The following is a 17680-nucleotide window of genomic DNA, read 5'->3' on the forward strand; positions in this document are numbered from 1 at the left end:
ATGCATTAAGATTATCAAAACAAGACCAATTCAATACTTAAAAAAAAGAAAAAAAAAGAACTGCATAGGATTTGTGAACATATTTAGTGTGGTGGTTGGTTAACAATGCTGTAGATTTTAGGTGCTTACTCTCATTTTAATGAATTCAGGTTGCTTTAAGGCTGTAAATTGGTGTGAAACCCTTACAGGAAAGTACTGTTAAGAACAAAAAAATCCTCAAATGAACAAGGAAATGAATGAATGTATGAATGAGTCCCAGTGATTCTGAAGTTTTGCTTTCAGTCACCCACGGCACACTGGAACTTACTTCTGGCACTCATCTAGCACAAAGGCTCGAGGATGGTCGTCTCCAGACATGGTGATGACAGTTTCTCTTTCAAAAGCTCCCACACGTGTCTGGTTCACAGTATGCCGCGTAATGGTAGACGTAGTGTAGCTCGTCCAGTACAAGGTATCCCAGCCTCGGTGATAAGCCAGGCCCTCCACAGAACCAACATCTGTTAAAGGGAAAGCAGGATGTATTTATTGCTTAATACACCCTGGTTTCCAACCCTCCCTTCTTTATTCTTGTTCTGAGCCTCTCCTCATTTTTCTGAGCCTCTTTCTTATCTTTTTCTGATATCGTCTCGCAGCCAGTATCAATCAATCAATCACTCAATCAATCACTCAATCAATCAAATCAGCTACTGGTACAATTAACCCCACAAAACACAGGAAGCATTTGAAATGTGCTATCTATATTGCCTGCCACCATGAAAGCTGCCCCACCAGATTTCAACAAATGGGGAAAGTGTCCTCCCCTTTGCCTGCTGCTTGGTTCTAATACCTGGTTTAACTTTGTCCCCATCTTGAGAAGCCTCTAACTATCCTATCCTAATTATACCCCCCGTGAGGCCTCAGAGAGGATTCTGGTTATTTGCTGCTTGTTGTATCCACCCTGAATCTAAAATAAATGTGGGTTGAAATACCATCATAGACTTACATCTGGTCTCACCCATCCTTCATATGTAACAGACAAAATAAAGCTAAGCAATTTTCAATGAGACTCAAAACAGAGACCATAGAATACCCCAAATTTCCAGCAGGATGGATTCCAGAGATTTCAGATGGTACAGTGAAGTATGGGAAAAACCAGCTAGTCTTATTACCCTGATAACAATTAAGAGAGCCCACTACACTGATTCAAATAAAGAAATATACAGTTTTTATAAGCAAATACATTGTATTCATGACATTATAGACAACATACATTAACATGCTGAATATATGACATTGTGTTGGGGACTAGTCAGCCCTCAAAACAAATTCTGGCTACTTTAATATGTCTTTTGTTCTGACAAATTACCTAATAAATCAGCTGCTGCAAAACAGAGCTTGACAGCTTGTCTTTTACTGATTTACCAAAGACTTTTTCAGCGCAAGCAAATTATTGATCTTATATGAAAAAAAGGAATTTTCTTTTTTAAAAAATTGAAATTAAAAATCGCCATGGGTTCTTTTGTATCTTTTCAGTATTTCTTAACTGAGCACTTCAATTTGCATCAAATCAAGGAGAATTTTTTCTCTCATTTACCTCTGGTAATTGAAAAACGCCTCAAGGAAATGATAGTATAATTCTCTTGGCCTTCTCCCTGTATTGTTGTGGTCAAGGGCATTATGGGGATGGCTACTTCAGTGTGCAGTATATGTGCCCCTTCCACATTTCACACATGCCCTAATTTAATTTTCAGAAACCCTCACACCTCTTATTTAAGCCAACTCCCTTTTAACAAAAAATTCAATTCATAATTAAAATTAAAAATACACTTGACATACATTTTTCTTTCTAATGAAACTAAGCACAAATTGTTTTATTTGTAACAATGATTTAATGAAAATATAATTTAACATTAAAAAATAACAAATAAACCAATATTAATGTGAAGGACAATGTTGCATTTTCTTCACTAGTTGGGAAATCCTACATCTGAAAAACTGAAATGCTAAGCACAGATTATTTACGACATCCAATTAATTCCTTTACTAAGGTTAATTCTTTTTCTTAATAAAGTTGAAAAGCTTTTTCTCTGTGGTATGTGGAAGAAAAAGGAAGAATGGTGCATACCACTTCTTGCCTAGTTTTCAGTTAAATTGGAAAATACTTTATCTAAAATTCTGCCAAGTTTGAACTTCTGAAATTATCTTCTCCACTTGAATTGTGTTTTATATTTAATGGTTGTTCTTGCAATACCTCTGGCAGTGAATTGACATTACTGATTGGACTCAATACTAATTTATGAACAATGTTGCCAGAAGTGTTTTCTGGGAAACAGTAGATTAATTAATCTGCAAGGCAGTCTGCGTGAAGCTCAGTTTTGTTCTTTAACTCTTCCTTAAATTTAAAGGAGGTTAGGGATAACCTTCATTTTCAGCAAGAAAATGTTGGAAAAGATTAAAAGGATTCTCTGCTTGGGTGCAACTGTTTTTTTTTCTATAAACACTTATATGGCAAAGAAAAAACCCTGCAAAGTCTTATATTTACAAAATTTTACAAAGGCCAAAGTTGTCAAATCACATAAATCATCTGGAAGTGTTTTAGCAGCAAATGTCTGCCTGTCTATAAAGCAGTAAGCTGTGATTACTGATTTTTTTTCCTTTCATCTATGTAACAAATTTAGTTTGAGCTTAGTATGCTGGTCATGATACACTTTTTGATGAATCTGAGGCTGCTGAATGTTCTCTAAAGCCAGCTCTTGCACCGGTCTAGCACTACCCTTATTCACAGATATAAATAACGTTGCTTGAAAGAGGCTTGGCCTTCCCTCCCAAGTTTCCCTAACCATCTGAAGGGGTCACCTGACTTGTTAGGTATACAGCAACTGAAAAGGAAAGAATCCTATAGAGGCCTGTGGAATTTCCCAATAAGCCAGTAAGAATGGCAGCCACCTATCCCAGTCTCTGACACATTACTTCAGCATTCATTTGGTTGAATCCTTCCAGCAGACCATCATCTAGCAGTGATAAAGGAAAGTTTTGATAATCTTGATTCTTAATTCTTTATAGCGTTTGAACTCAGCAAGGTATTTATTGCTTAATACACTCTGCTTCCCAAGCCTCCCTTCTTTATTCCTGTTCTGAGCCACTCAACTTATTTTTCTGAGCCTCTTTCTTATGTTTTCTGATATTGCCTTCAGGCTAATATCCACAATCAAAACAGGTATCTGAGCACTCCTCCCCAGTACAACTAACCTAACAAACCAGAGGTTTCGCCTAGTGAAATTTTTTGCTTAAATCCATAAGTATCTTATTAGGGATTCAGCCCCGAAGAACAGTTCCACCACAGCTGAGGTTCTTGCCTGCCTGGTAACTATCCTGAGGGCAAATACCTGAGGATATCTGGTGGTTTAATCACACACCACAGGAATAATCTGCTGACCTTTTTCTAAGGAGTCTATTATGCCCATAGCTATTCTGCAGAAGGCTGCACCCACCACAGGTAGGAGGACTAATGGAGCTTTCTTCAGAACTTTGAGGAAATTTGGCTTTTGGCATTCAACACAACATGTCCCAAACTGGCAAGAGTCAGCACACATCCCTGGCCACAAAAAGACACAAGCAATATGGGCATACGTACACCGATGCCAGAAAATGGTATGGCTGATTCTCATTATTAGTGATCTGCGTTCCATGAAAATCACTGTAATCTAGGACTATGTTTACCCGTTTCCTACAGCATGTCATTCCTTTGAGTAAACCTTTTCCCCTCAGCAAAAGACTCCTCAGTTTGGAAAATATATTCCATAGAAAGGGATTAGATGCCTAGGGCTCTCCCATATTTTCATGGGACTTCCCGTCAGATTCTGTTCCCTTCCCTGCATTGCTGACCTAGCTCTTTATATACAGAGTCTCCTTCTCTTTCTGCTTTTGGGTGTTGAACTTCCGAGCTTTCCCAAAGGTCTCACTCAATTCCCTAGGGATCGGGTAGTTCATTCCCCACAACCATTGGGTCTGGAAGCAAGTCTGAGCAATGAAAGCAGGTGTTCCTTCCAAGAAACCCCTCAGACTGGGAAGGTCTTACCCCAGGATAATATCTTAAGGCAATTTATGACTCACCCCACCCAGAGAAAAAAGGCTGGTCCCCCCAACTTCCACTGGGACTTTAGCCACAGCATAGGGCCTGGATCCCCCACCAGTCCCTAAAACATGCACTTGTTCTGTTGAGAGATGCATCTTGGGGAAAATATGAGTACCTTGGATTAAACTATGGGTGCATCTGTATCAAGGAGTGCTTTCAGTGCTTGGCCATTGACCACTGCAGTTGTTAGTCATAGTTTAATTGCAGAAACTAAATATCAGCCACCTGATATTTAGCTAAGGGACATTGCCTAGTCTGCTGTCCTCCCATATGACAGTGAGAACTTACTAAATAAACTAAAAAACCTTCAATTTTACAGAAATGTTTTTCCTATCTAGGCCCCATATGGAGGTTTTAGTTCAGGAAGGAACACAACCATACAGTATTATACCACTGTCTAGCATTTCAAATAGGATTCTGCTTTCTCCAATAGCCTATGGAGCAAATTTTGTGTGTAATTAGAACTAGTAGGGCCATACACCATTATAAAGTGTCCACTTAAAAGCTTGTAACTACTAGCAGAGAGTTAGCTGGGTATTAATAGCCTTAGGACGAACTAATAAATATTAAGCAAGGGAAAGAGGAATTAGGGGCTAGAATTCATGTTCAGAACTATGTTAACATTTTCACAACAATTTCATTGTGAAAATCACAATATACAGCTTTGCTATGGTTGTAGACAATGGTGGAGGAGAGTTCACTCTTCCAGCTCTGTCTTATCTGTTGAAGGTTCTTGGAAACTAAAAAGCTTGCACATATTGTGTGACTTCGAATTACTGTCCTGATTTTGGAATGTTTGTTATGGATACCAGCTACCTTATCATCATCATCATCATCATCATCATCATCATCATCATCTCAAATTATGTATAATTACATAAAGTTGCTTTAAGAGATAATAATCCCTGGCTGTTGCTTCTTCTCTGTGCGTTAGATACTAATTTGTGTATTGGATCACATAGGGAAGAGAGTCACTTCATCATGTCCCCCTCCTTCTACAGCAATTGATACCATTCATCAAACATATGCTGGCCCCTAGAAAATTTTCATGGAGTCTGAAAAGGCACAGAGAAGGGCAGAGCAGGAAAGCCCTGTTTGATGAATGTGAATGGGACTCTCTTCTGTTCAAACACAGAACGTTAGGAACCAACCCACTGTCTGAATGATGAAAAGTGTTTCTTTGCAAAAAAAAAAAAAAAAAGCCTATGTTGTCTTATTGTCAGGTCAGCACCTGCTCTAAATATGGAACTAGATGTCACAAATGAAAGAACTGTCGCAGGACATTGTTATTCTTCCTGGCCCCCTTTCCCTGCTCCAGCCAATGAAGTGAGAATGAAGCAGAACGGAGCACTGCGTGGTAACATCTTGTCATACACTGAATTATAACAAATGTCATCTGGAGGAGATAGGGAATGGAGACAACTCCATGTCTCTCGCAGTGCCTAAGTGCAAGGAAGTATGCCTATACTGTTCAATTCTTTTCCCTGATGGAGAATTATTTGGCAACTCATAGCCAAGAGCAGTTTGATTTACAGCAGCTGTCAAAATACCCCAAAAGTACAGGCATGCTTTCCTCCCTTCAAGTAGAACAAACTTCAAAAGAAATATGGAGCTTTACCACTCAGCTCCCCCTCCAGGCAACAACAGTTCTCTGGGGAGGAAAGCAACAAAACCAGAAAACTTTTGGAAAAGGCCACATTTTATTCACACATTCCATTGTTCTTTAAACTGCTGCAGTGGTTTACATGGTGATAGACACTGCACACTTTTAGAAGCACAAATATCAAGGAATTTCTACATATTGAGAAAGAAATCAGAATCTAATCCACATAATGACTTAAGGAATGTGTATAGCTTCTCTCCAATGTTCAGGTCAAAGCATCTAGATCTGCACATCATCCACTAATTTAATTCAGATGAGAATAAGATCAGAACTGGTGTCAAAAGGGGCAGAATCAAGGAAACTTTTAACTCAGTAGGCTAGACTGCAGCCTATTGTTAGTGATAAACACCAGAGGAGGAAAGCGTAAAGTTATTTTATGGCTGAGACAAATCACAGAAGTACACCTCATCCTTGACATATGGATTATTTTTGTGTATGGGCATTTTGAACAAATAATTACGACACAACTGCTAAGCCGCTGATACAAATGTAGCCAAAACAAGCTGTTGCCAAGTTTTTGCCCCATGAAATGTCCCTGACAGAGGGGCGATGCAACCCATTTCCTGCAGAGTTCTAAGGTCTCCATGAAACCACACATTACATTCCAGAAGTACTGACAAACCATTCTAGATAGGCTGTGCTTCAGCAAAAACAAAACTGGGAGTATTTTTGTTTGGGCCACAACAAAACCCACGGGGATCCTGGAGTGATCTTACAAGACAACTAGGGCGAGGCCGAGGCCGCCACCCTCTCCCCTTTCTCCTAAGCAGCTGCCAGAGTGGCATATCCCACTGGCTCACTCACCCCTGTTCTTTTTAGTCCTTTCTTTCCCTCCCTTTAGCCACACCGTTGCTGCTACTAGTATCCCAATGTCGCATATCTCACTGGCCCAACCCCCAAATCGTCCCTCTCCTGCAGTTTTCCTTGGCTTTTCCTGTTCTTCCCTTAGCCCCCAAACCCTTCAGCCTGAAACAACTTCATTGTGGTCTTTATCCAGAACAAAACAGCCCCGTTTCAGTCCATACCTAGACCAAGCACACGTTTGGTTTGGACATTAATCAATTAATCAATCAATCAATCAATCACCTGAGATCAATTGTTCCACGCATGTACCACTTCATTTATCCTACTCTCTTCCTATGGCTGAACTGCCACTGCTTCTTCCCAATCTGGAGGGATTGGGAAGAAGTGAACCAATCTGGAGGGATAAGCCAATCTGGGTGAAGCTTAAACAACCAAAAGTGGACAGAAGCTGGATAGAAACCTCATCCATCAGAAGGAAAGTCACGCAGCTGTATCCTCAGATAGACCTATTTCAGGAAACTTTCTAACCACTGAAGAAAAATCCAGTGACCTATCCCTTATAAGAGTCACTTGCTGAGATGGGCGGCTATAGAAATCGAATAAATAAATAAAATAAAATACAATAAAATAAGTTCCCCTGAATGCAGAAACTTATAATAGCCACTTAATATAAGTTGGTTTGGTGAGATGGGCGGTGAAGAAATGTGAGGAATGAATGAATGAATGAATCTACCTACCTATCTCCTGTAATTCTGCTTGGCTTCTAATAAAAGCAGCCTGCTTCAATGCCACAGCACTGGACACATGAGGCTTCCTTTATGCCGCCGATCCCTCAACTCACCAAAAACCAAAACCAAACCCAAAGACTTCCCCTGTAATTGCTGTCCTGAGAGTGTCTCTATGTGGTGACCTATTTATTTCTAGAGCCTGCCTCAAGTCAGACTGCTGCTCTTGTGGAAGCAGCCAGGGAAGGAAGGGCGGGGAGGACTTACTTTCCAAAGAACTTACTTTCAACTATAGTTCTTCGTCCAGTTCCATCATCGTTGATTTGCTGGATGTTGCCAAAGTGAATGTCACTGTAGAAGATGCGGTTGCTGCCCTTGCTGCCATAGCGGTAATCAAAGGCCAAGGCAATGACGTTTTTCATGTGCTCGCTGTCTTCAAACGGCTTGATGGGTGCATTGAGATTGTTCTCATCAGATAAGTGGATGCTTTTGAGAATGGTGCGCTCTGAATAAAGCAGGTACCCATCATAGTCACGGCAGCTTACTCCGTCCTCAGAGAGCATTCCATGGGCGCAGGCACACGTCCGCTGACCTCCTCCCCGATACAGACATAACTGCTGACAATCACCGTTATTCAGTGCGCACACATTGGTACCTGTAGAAAAGGAATACAGGAAAAATTAGCTAGCGTTAGGTAGCTTTACAACCTGTTCCTATGCCTCTGGTGGTTCTAACTCAGGCAACAAATTCCACCTTCAATGCCCATACTACTGATCCATTCCTAGTGTGCAGCCTCTTCACATACCCTTTTGCCTGGCTCTGTTGAACACCTTGATGTCCTTCAGCTGCACTCCTATCCCTGTGCGCAGAGACACAATTTCTGATGCATTGTCCTTGCTGCCCCTCTTAATGGATCCATTTGCATGAGTCCTAGAAAGAGTCACAGGTAAACATGCAAGCATGAGATAATTCTACTGTGCCAGCACAGCTTTTATATAACAAAACGCAACGAGGAAGCAATTGTTTACAACACTGAGACACAAATCTTCAGTTCATACACATGCTTAAACAGGCATGTATTCCGACATATTAGTTGTCTTGCACACAATTATGGATAATCCATCCATAGTTCACCTCAATTAACACATCTAAAACTGGACACATGCACATGTATATCCACAAGACTTGGCACATCTCCCTGTCAAAAGACTGGTTAAGTCAGTATGGAAGGAGGTTGACACAGGATGCAACAATGTCCACCTATAATGAACCCAGCTCTATCTGAAAAAGGATTAAGAAATACGGTTGTTTGCAAAATACTTCCAGACATGACCAACAGAACTGAGACACAAACCTGTCACTCCAGTAGACATAATCCTCAAAGACAGATACTGAGAACATATCCATGTTGTTACTGGACAGGACAATCTCCCTCTTATCACCAGTCTCCAGGTCTATGCGCTCAATCTTATCTATCCGGGCATCACACCAGTAAAGTTTCCCATCCTAAAAAGAAATCCAGATGACAAGCCATCTTGCTATCTATCTATCTATCTATCAAATTTGTCACCGCCCATCTCTTCCCACCAGAGGGACTCTGGGCAGTTTACAACAAAATAATCACTAATTCAATAATTATAATTTTATTATAAAATAATAAAATTATGCAACATAACCCAGGATACCAACATGAATTTAAAATGCAGGCAATAAGTTTCCAACCATGTACCGTTTCCCCTACTCTGAGCAGAAATCATACCCCAGCAAGGAAATAAATGGACATATGATTACATTTCTTAATTTCCTTAACCAATACTCACTGGGAGTTGCTATTACTCTAGTGGGATGGGGATTGTTTAAAGCTGTGAAAGGTCAGGAGCTGGGACAGGGATGAGCAGGACTCCAACTAAGCAGGTGACACTGCTGTGTTCCTTTTCTTAACACAAAGAAATGCTCTGCACAAAATAGGAATTTGCTGGTTTGCATAATTCAGAATTATCATGCATGAATTTTAACTGATCATGAAGCTGAATTATGTTTGTGTGTTAAAGCACATAATCCTATTTGTTTGCTGTCATTCCAGAGGTACAATGATACAGGGCATTCCAAAGTTGCCTAAATATGCCACTCAAGGTTCATTTCTCAGCCATAATTTTTTGTTTAACAGACAGGCAACATTGTGTCTAACACCCCCAGCCTTGGGACCTTACTTCATAGTCAACAGAAATCCCATTGGGCCAGCTGATGCTGGTGTTGATGAGGACTACACGCTCTGTCCCATCCAGCCGAGAACGTTCAATGCGAGGGTACTGACCCCACTCTGTCCAAAAAAGATATCTGAAAGAGAGGACAAAGACAGTGCCAGAACAGTTAACAAGTCATATGTTCAGCCAAACTCTTAAGTACAGTTGGAAACTACATATTACCTACCATTTGCTATTGTAATTATGTATATTTTGCCCTTGTACCAAATAGTACAGGACAGTAGACCACGTGGTTCCCTCCTCTTGCTTTTTATCCCCACAATGAACCCATGAGGCAGGTTATGTCAAAGTAGAGAATTTCCAGTTAAGAGACACCTAGTGGGCTGAAGATTCAAACCCAGGTCTTCTTACTTGCAGTTCACCACTATACTACAACGATTTTCACGTTCAGTGACAGCAGAACCAAATGATGCTGCTGTTGAATGGGTCATCACAGTTCAAATACCACAGGCTGAACTTTCATACTCCGTCATAAATGCCTCAGATGTATGTATGTGGAATGGCCACACAATTACCACTGGTCATGCTGAATGCTCTTCATGAGCTTTCCCCTCAGTCAAGCAACTGGAAAAATCATATATACAAAAGGGTCTTTCCAGCTATGGTTTTGAGTCCCACTTTTTGCTTGCAGTCACAATTTTGACTGAAGAGATACCACTCAGTGGCACATCAGCATGGGGGGGAAGGCAAACTGTTGGAATCCCCAAGCCCCCTCCCTCTGCCCAATTATATCCACAATGTATTTCCATGAAATTTTTCAAAAGTGATATACCAGATAGTCTTGGTATTACCTACAGCCTGCAAGGCCTGTTTTCACAACATAAGAATTTTTCTTAAAGAGCTGTTGGCCATTTGAAGATTGTGCGTAGGATTCCAAAGGATCCTGTGGCTGTCAGTTGAGCCCTCAACAGATCAGAGGATCTGGAACAAATCCAGATTAGGAGACCAGGACACACAAAAATGGGAATTTCAATGGAAGAAAAAATATATAATTTACAGTGAATATTATACTTAGAGCAAACTGTGTAAGATGCTTTACCAATGATATATTATTCCAGTATTGCTAACATTGATAATGTATTTTCTAAAAACTGTTGTAAATGTAAAAATCAGGTTGGATCATTCTTCCAACCATTACGATGGGAGAAACTACAATTGTCATTGCTGGGGATAATTTCTGTGATTAAAAATGAATGTCTTGCCTAGAATGATGTTTTTGTTCCAGACAAAATGTACCTGTTTTGATACACCATTTAAACAGTGGCAAAAGGATACATCTAAATTTGTGTGGCATGGGTAAAAACCACGAGTTAAATACAAGGTGCTACAGGATGCAAAGGAAAGAGGAGGATTGGGTTTACCTGATTTGAAATTGTATTTTGTAGCTTACTGTTTGGTTTGGATGAAAGAGTGGGTGCTGCTGAAAAACAGAAGGCTTTTGGAGTTAGAAGGACATGACCTTGAGATTGTGGCATGGATATTTGTGGTATGACAAACTCAAGGTTAATGTGGATTTTAAAAATCATTATGTTAGATGTGCCATGTTGAGAATATGGAATATATATAAATCCAGGTTGTTCCTGAAAACACCTTTGTGGCTCTCAGTACAAGAAGCATTTTATAGACAAGAAATAATAGGCAAATACAAATGGCTAACTTATCGTGAGATACTAGAATTTTGTCAAGGGTAATACAAAATAAAATCAAGAGAAGAACTGATGACAGAGAGACATAGTTGCCAATGGTTTTCTTATTTACAGTTATTAGAAAGGTTTAAAGTAGACAAAAGAGCTTATGGTTTTGAACACTGTAAGACTGAATTTGAAATGGAATTATGTACAAATGATGAGCATGTAATTGCTAAAATGTATAAACTTCTATTGAAATTTGAAACAGAAGAACAAGTGAAATAATATATGATAAAGTGGGCTAAAATATGATTATAATATATACAGTAGATGAAACAATGGAAAAATACGTGGTTGAAAGGATTGAAATTTACACTTTTATAATCTTAAAAATAATTTTTACAAAATGATGTACCACTGGTATATGTCACCAGAGAAATTGTCTAGAATGTATAAAGGCATTTCAAATACATGTTGGAAATGTGAACAAGGGACGTTTTATCATGCTTGGTGGATGTATAAAAAAGCTAGAAAGTTTTGGATTCAGATGCATACAATGATTCAGAGGATTTTAAAGATTAATATACAATTGAGACCAGAGGTCTTTCTTTTGGGACTGAGGGGCAAACAGTTGAAAAAAAGTCATGGAACTTTATTTTTGTATATGATAACTGCAGCGAGATTATTGTATACACAAAGATGGGAAGACTCAGCAATACCTACAATGGAAGAATGGTTGGTGTAGATGATGGAACTCGCTGAGATGGCCTTTTCTTGATAGAGAAAAGACAATATCTACGTTTATTGCTGACTGGACAAATACAAATGGCTAACTTATTGTGAGACTTCTTGCGGAAAACAGAAAAAAATAAATGTATGATTTATGGTTTTGATGATTAGACAGGAGAGATTATAGAAAGCAGACAGACATGTTGTAACTTTAGAGAAAGAGGTAAATTTATAATTGTACTTATAACTGCTATATAGAAGATCAGAAGCCACTTTGTCTCTTTTTTCTTTCTTTTCTATTTTTCTTTTTTTTCCCCTTTCTTGCACTTTTAGCTTTCTCTTTAATTTCTTTCTTTTTTTCTTTCTTATTCCTTATTAGTTTGTATTAATTTTTATCTTCTTTTTTTAAAAAACAATAAAATTGTTTTTTAAAAAAGGTTGGATCTTTCTTCCATATTTGGTGATAATGTTGTAAAGCCCAGCAGTTCGGGAAAATGGTTTATAACAGAACGAAACAAATTCTAAAAGCTGAATTCCCTTTCCAACCTGCCATCTTCCTATGAAAGCCTAATGAAACTTACTTTTCTACAAATTAGCTTTCTATATGCTATCAGCTGCTACAATACTCTCCACTTCTCATTGGTCAATACATGTAATTCCTTCAGCAGCAGAATCAAAAATTAAATTGTGGGAGTATACCTTGATGTCTAAATAACGTCACATTTAAAAAATAAATTTGACACAGAATTTAATTTAACATGGAAACCATTTTTGGACTATAATTCTCCCAATGGATTTGTACTGCATCCATACTGGGGTTTCTCTTAACGTAAAGTTTTCACATTTAACCATGGAAGATTTGTTAAATAAGGATAGATTTCTTACTGCCTAGTTAAGACTGTAAATTTTCACTTTAACTTATATTTCATGCTGATTACTATCACTGATATTCACACATTAAGTTGATTTTAATAATTTCTAGTTTTAAAATGACAACTTATTTAAATACATAGAACTAAATTAACATTATTCTAAAAATTGTACTTTATTTAAACTTATGATGCTTGTAAATCTCTTGTCTTTTTACTTTATGCTTATTTTTTTCTCTTCTTGCTGCTTCTTTTTTTCTTTTAAAATGTTTAATAAAAAATGAAAAAAAAAATACTAGGTAGACCAGAGTGTATAACTGGTTGCAGCTAGATTGTAATTATTTAATGATAGAAAAAATAAAGGAGTAAAACAAAAAATTAACCCAATATCCATGCAAGATCTAGAAATAGCCTTTTCCAATTGGATGATCTTCAAAATATTGGGATTACAACTCCCAGAACTGGGAGTCTTGCCTTTCCCCAATTCCAATCCATCATCTTCCACATGACTCACAGGCAAATACATCCCAAACCTGTTCCTATCATGACCACTTTAAGAAATTGCACTCACTGTAAAGGACCCTTACCCTTTCTCTGGGTGCACAGTAATGGCACGTGGCTTATCCAACCCCTGTGAAATCACTACATAGCGGAATGAACCGTTGAGCCTGGCCACTTCAATGACATCAAAGCCCTGGTCTGTCCAATAGATGTTTCCTGAAGGGAAAGAGATATAAGATACAAGACTTAATTGGTTGCTCCTTCCTTGTTTCCTGTGAGAAGCAGGGTTTCCTTCCTACACTCAGCTCCTGTTGCTTGCTCATCTGCACAGCCATACCTGCAATCCAGTCCACAGCAATCCCTTCCACTCGACCAATGCCATTTGTTACGACATCCTCTCGCCATGTTTGGTCCCGTTTGGCTCGACTGATTGTGCTCAGGCCCATGTCCACCCAATAGATAGTGTCATTATCTAAAGGAGGGAAAAATGCATTTGAGAGATTGAAGGAGGATGTTTGGAGTGATGGTATGCAATGAACAACTATTATTATTTTAGTCATCTGATAATCCCCAAAATCAGCTCCTGGGTTCCCAAAACCCACTTCTTCTCAGCACCTGGCAGTACATTCAAATGAGTAAAAGCAGAGTAACTGGCTTAGTGAACTTCTAACATCTTTAGCCACAAAGACCATAAACAAAACACTTTGAGAAAAAGCACAGAATCCCAGGCCTGAAGAGGTTAAAGCTTAGTTCTATCATTAAATTCTGGTACAATCTACATTGATAATTTATCTGACTAGCTGCAATATTAATTAGCATTATGCATATCATTCTAAGAACACTTTTATTATTTTGTAGCATAGGACACACTTTATTTGATAACTAACATCTGCTTTATTCCAGGGTTCTTCAGCTGTTTCAAGGCTAAGACTTTGCCCCTATCAAGAAACATCTATCTAAAAACAGGTTTTTGCATAAGTTTGCCATTTTAATAAAATGCACTACTAATTTCTTTTGTTCAATATGTGTTCTGCCCTGAATTAAAGTGAATGAAGCATAGTTTCACATCTGGTTTTGTCATCACTTTGGTAATTCAGAATAGGTTTCAAGTAAAGGCTCAAAGTTAAATGCAAAAAAATTGGCTAGTGGAAGAAGGGCATTAACTCAAGTTAATCTTAACCTTTAGGTAGTTATCTACTTGTGCCCATATCAGCTGCTTTCTTCCCCACCAACGAAATAAAATACTAGACTATAGCTTCAACCATAACTTAAAACTGGCTTCAAGACTGTGTTGGTCTTGGTTTATCCCTTAAATACAGATAACCTATTCAGTTACAGGAGACATTTTTTGACCAGAGATGTGATGAACTGGCTTATGGAGAGCTCTGATTTCCTCACATAAGTTTTGCAACCTGATTCTTCTCTAACATGAGGATTCAGAATACATCATGTAATCTGATATCTCAATATTTATACTGTTTCTCTTTGGCAACCCGTCAAAATGATTAGCCACCAACTCTTCACAGAAGATCAAGACTAAGGGTACAGTTAGTCCAACTCCCCCATCAGCAATGCTATCTCCCATGCAGCCTATTTCCATCCTTTCTCAGAGGACTGTTCTTCTATCCTTCTCCAACTGAGAGTCCCAAGAGAGCTAACCCATTCCATGTATTTGCCACCTACCAGCATGGAAATCAATGCCGACAGCCAGCGAAGTCCCAGAGACTGGCACCAGGGCATCTGACTTGTCACTGGGATCCAATGGGATGCCGCGGATACCCTCATGTACCGAGTAGAGGAGGAAGGAGCCAACTCCTGCATGGAGGAAGGAAACAGTCACAAGTTTAAAAGCTTAACAGAAGCATAAAGTACGGGGAAGTATGTATAGAATGGAAAACTTAGTGCTTTAGATGCAAATAATCTCAGGGTCTATTCTGAGCATCTGATCTTAAAAGAAGTTCAATCGACAGCTGGCCTAAAAGCTTGCCAGGAGAATTCCAGAGTAAAACGAACTTCCCCAACTTGGATCTGCCCAAGTTGTTTTGGTCTATAACTCCCTCAGTTCCTGCCAACAGGCTGGAAAAAAGTGAAATGACAATAATCCTTACAAGACAACTCACACAAATTTTTATTACAGGCAAAAAGTGACCAAATGATCATGGAATATAGATGCCATAAATAACATTTCAACTTGCTGTTTCAGGCCTCTTGCATATAGGGTTGGTTTTCCAGACTTTCAGGGTTGGTTTTCCTCTACATTGGGGTACACAAATTATTTTCAGTCTGGAGGCTGTGCTATGATTTTTCATCCTGTCTGAAGACTGTGGGGTTAGCAGGGCCAACATTTTGGGAAATTTTGGTAAATCTTTAAGAAGCAAAACTGACGCTCTGAGTTTTGCAGAACTTAGGTATTCCATTTTGCCCCTTAGCTGTACCATTCTGTCCCACTGTAATGGTTGCCTATCCTAAATTGTACTCAGACTCACAAGTAAGCGCTCGAATCAAATCTGGTTTATTAAAGAACAGTGTGCAAGTACAAAGAAAGCTGAGAATGAGCAAAAGCGCGCCAAATACAAACTAAAAACCCTCGGTGCGAATGTAAGCCCTCCCCCCGTACAACCATTTCAAATTCCCCATCCCAGGTGCTCCTAACGAGTTCTGCTAATCAACGGGTAAAAAGACCTTGAGCGCAAACGATAACCCAAACACGTTCCATCCCCATGAAAACAGACATACAGCCTGGTACAAGGTCTCCCAGCAGCTCCCTCCCAACTGGAACGCGCATCAGCACCATGGCATGTGAAACATTACGGTGGACAACAACCATCGCAACGGCGAACATGACACCCACCATACCCACTTTCCCACAAAAAAAAAATGGCCCAGTATTTTATGGAGTTCGTAGCTTTTACACGATGTAATGAGTGCTTGGGTTCCGCAAACCTTCATTTTAACTCTACCATTTTAGCTGTGGTCTGAGGACTATGTGTATGTATAGGATATGCGCATGTGAACCCAACTGAAACAGAATCAGTGAAGAGAGACAAGGTTTTAATATGTGGAAAGTTAGAATGTGGAAACAATAATATGTAATTATTATCTTTAATTCAGCCAAGCACCTCAAGCCACTTAGGCTTATTGCTTAAAAAGATGAGAAGAGTCAATATTGATGGAAATGGCGGGCGGAGGTCATTTTTTTTTAGCTGGACCCTTTTCTCCCTTTGAAAAGATGCACAAAACAGCTGTCAGGAGTTGCTAAACAGGAACTAAACTGTCAACTTTGTAATCAACATTGGTCTGTACAAATAGCATACAGTAGTAATGATAATAGTTATCCCTTCTAGTGTCATATCAAGTTCCCTGCTACAGAAGTTGTGAGACCATGATTAGGACAGGACACATGATCTACAGGCTTTTCAGAGTGCCTCCCAGAGAAGGGAGAGCAGTGAACATTTTCCCCAGATCTTCTTGTAGAAAGATGAGTGCTGTATATAAATGGGCTTTCTGAATATCCCTTCAAGAATATGTAGTCCCTTTGCCTTTGTTTGGATGAGTGCAGAATTACTTGTCATACCTTGAAAAGTAGGAAGTATTTATCAAGATATTTCCTATCATTTTCAGTCTTGCAATTATATAGTTTTTCTCCTTCACATCTTAGGGCTGTATCCCACTGTTATTTATTTTAGGTGAACACCAAAGTACCCCCCATCTATTCTACATGAAAATTGAATGTGCGAGGAAGACCGAGCATATATTTAGAAACACATCTCTTGGTAAAGAAAGCCATGACTGACTGCAACTTCCCATCAAGAACATACGCAGTTAAGGCCAACCTTGCTGCCACGTGATATATGGATAACACTATGGGAGGGTCATTAGAAGCTTCAGGGAGAAAAACTGAACATTCCACAGGCAGCAGAGGGAGCTGTCCTGCAATACTTGGATAGGTAAACTAGCCAAGTTCCTGGAATGGACAACAATGCCTGCAGGTCCCATTCAAACAGAACCTCCCCTTATAATTGCTCACCTTCACAGGACTGCTGCCCGCTCTTCAGGCTGTAGCCAGCTGTACACATGCAGGAACGAGTAGTGTCTGACGTAGGAAGGCAGAGTTGTGAGCATTCGCCATTGTTCACACTGCAAGGGTTGACACCTGCAACCGTAATAACAGCTAAGTTAAAGGGGCACAATTACCAGACCCACCTAGCATCCAAGTCCAGATTATCTTTTGCAACCAGATGACCACATATGTGATAGACTTAATTTACAACCAAAGAGAATCCAAGAAGGAATTGGCAAATAGATGTCTCCAAGCACGAATTTTTCTAAGATCCCCCCAAAATAAACAAATTAGTTGTTTTTAAAAAGCTGACACCTTCTCAG

General features: G+C 39.3%; 1 protein-coding gene across 2 annotated transcripts in view; it reads right to left on the reverse strand.

The window, feature by feature from the left end:
* Positions 1 to 17680, reverse strand: part of LRP1 (LDL receptor related protein 1) — a 320650-nt gene that overhangs the window by 58042 nt on the left and 244928 nt on the right. For both annotated transcript variants that reach the window (XM_063293930.1, XM_063293929.1), the window contains exons 35-43: positions 17325 to 17450; positions 14981 to 15112; positions 13635 to 13769; positions 13384 to 13513; positions 9517 to 9643; positions 8661 to 8812; positions 8112 to 8236; positions 7590 to 7961; positions 308 to 497 (exon numbers count right to left, since the gene is read on the reverse strand). In XM_063293930.1, the coding sequence (XP_063150000.1) occupies positions 308 to 497; positions 7590 to 7961; positions 8112 to 8236; positions 8661 to 8812; positions 9517 to 9643; positions 13384 to 13513; positions 13635 to 13769; positions 14981 to 15112; positions 17325 to 17450 (1489 nt within the window). The remainder of the gene's footprint in view (positions 1 to 307; positions 498 to 7589; positions 7962 to 8111; positions 8237 to 8660; positions 8813 to 9516; positions 9644 to 13383; positions 13514 to 13634; positions 13770 to 14980; positions 15113 to 17324; positions 17451 to 17680) is intronic.

This window comes from Candoia aspera, chromosome 2 (genome assembly GCF_035149785.1).
Source record: "Candoia aspera isolate rCanAsp1 chromosome 2, rCanAsp1.hap2, whole genome shotgun sequence".
Taxonomy (NCBI): domain Eukaryota; kingdom Metazoa; phylum Chordata; class Lepidosauria; order Squamata; family Boidae; genus Candoia; species Candoia aspera.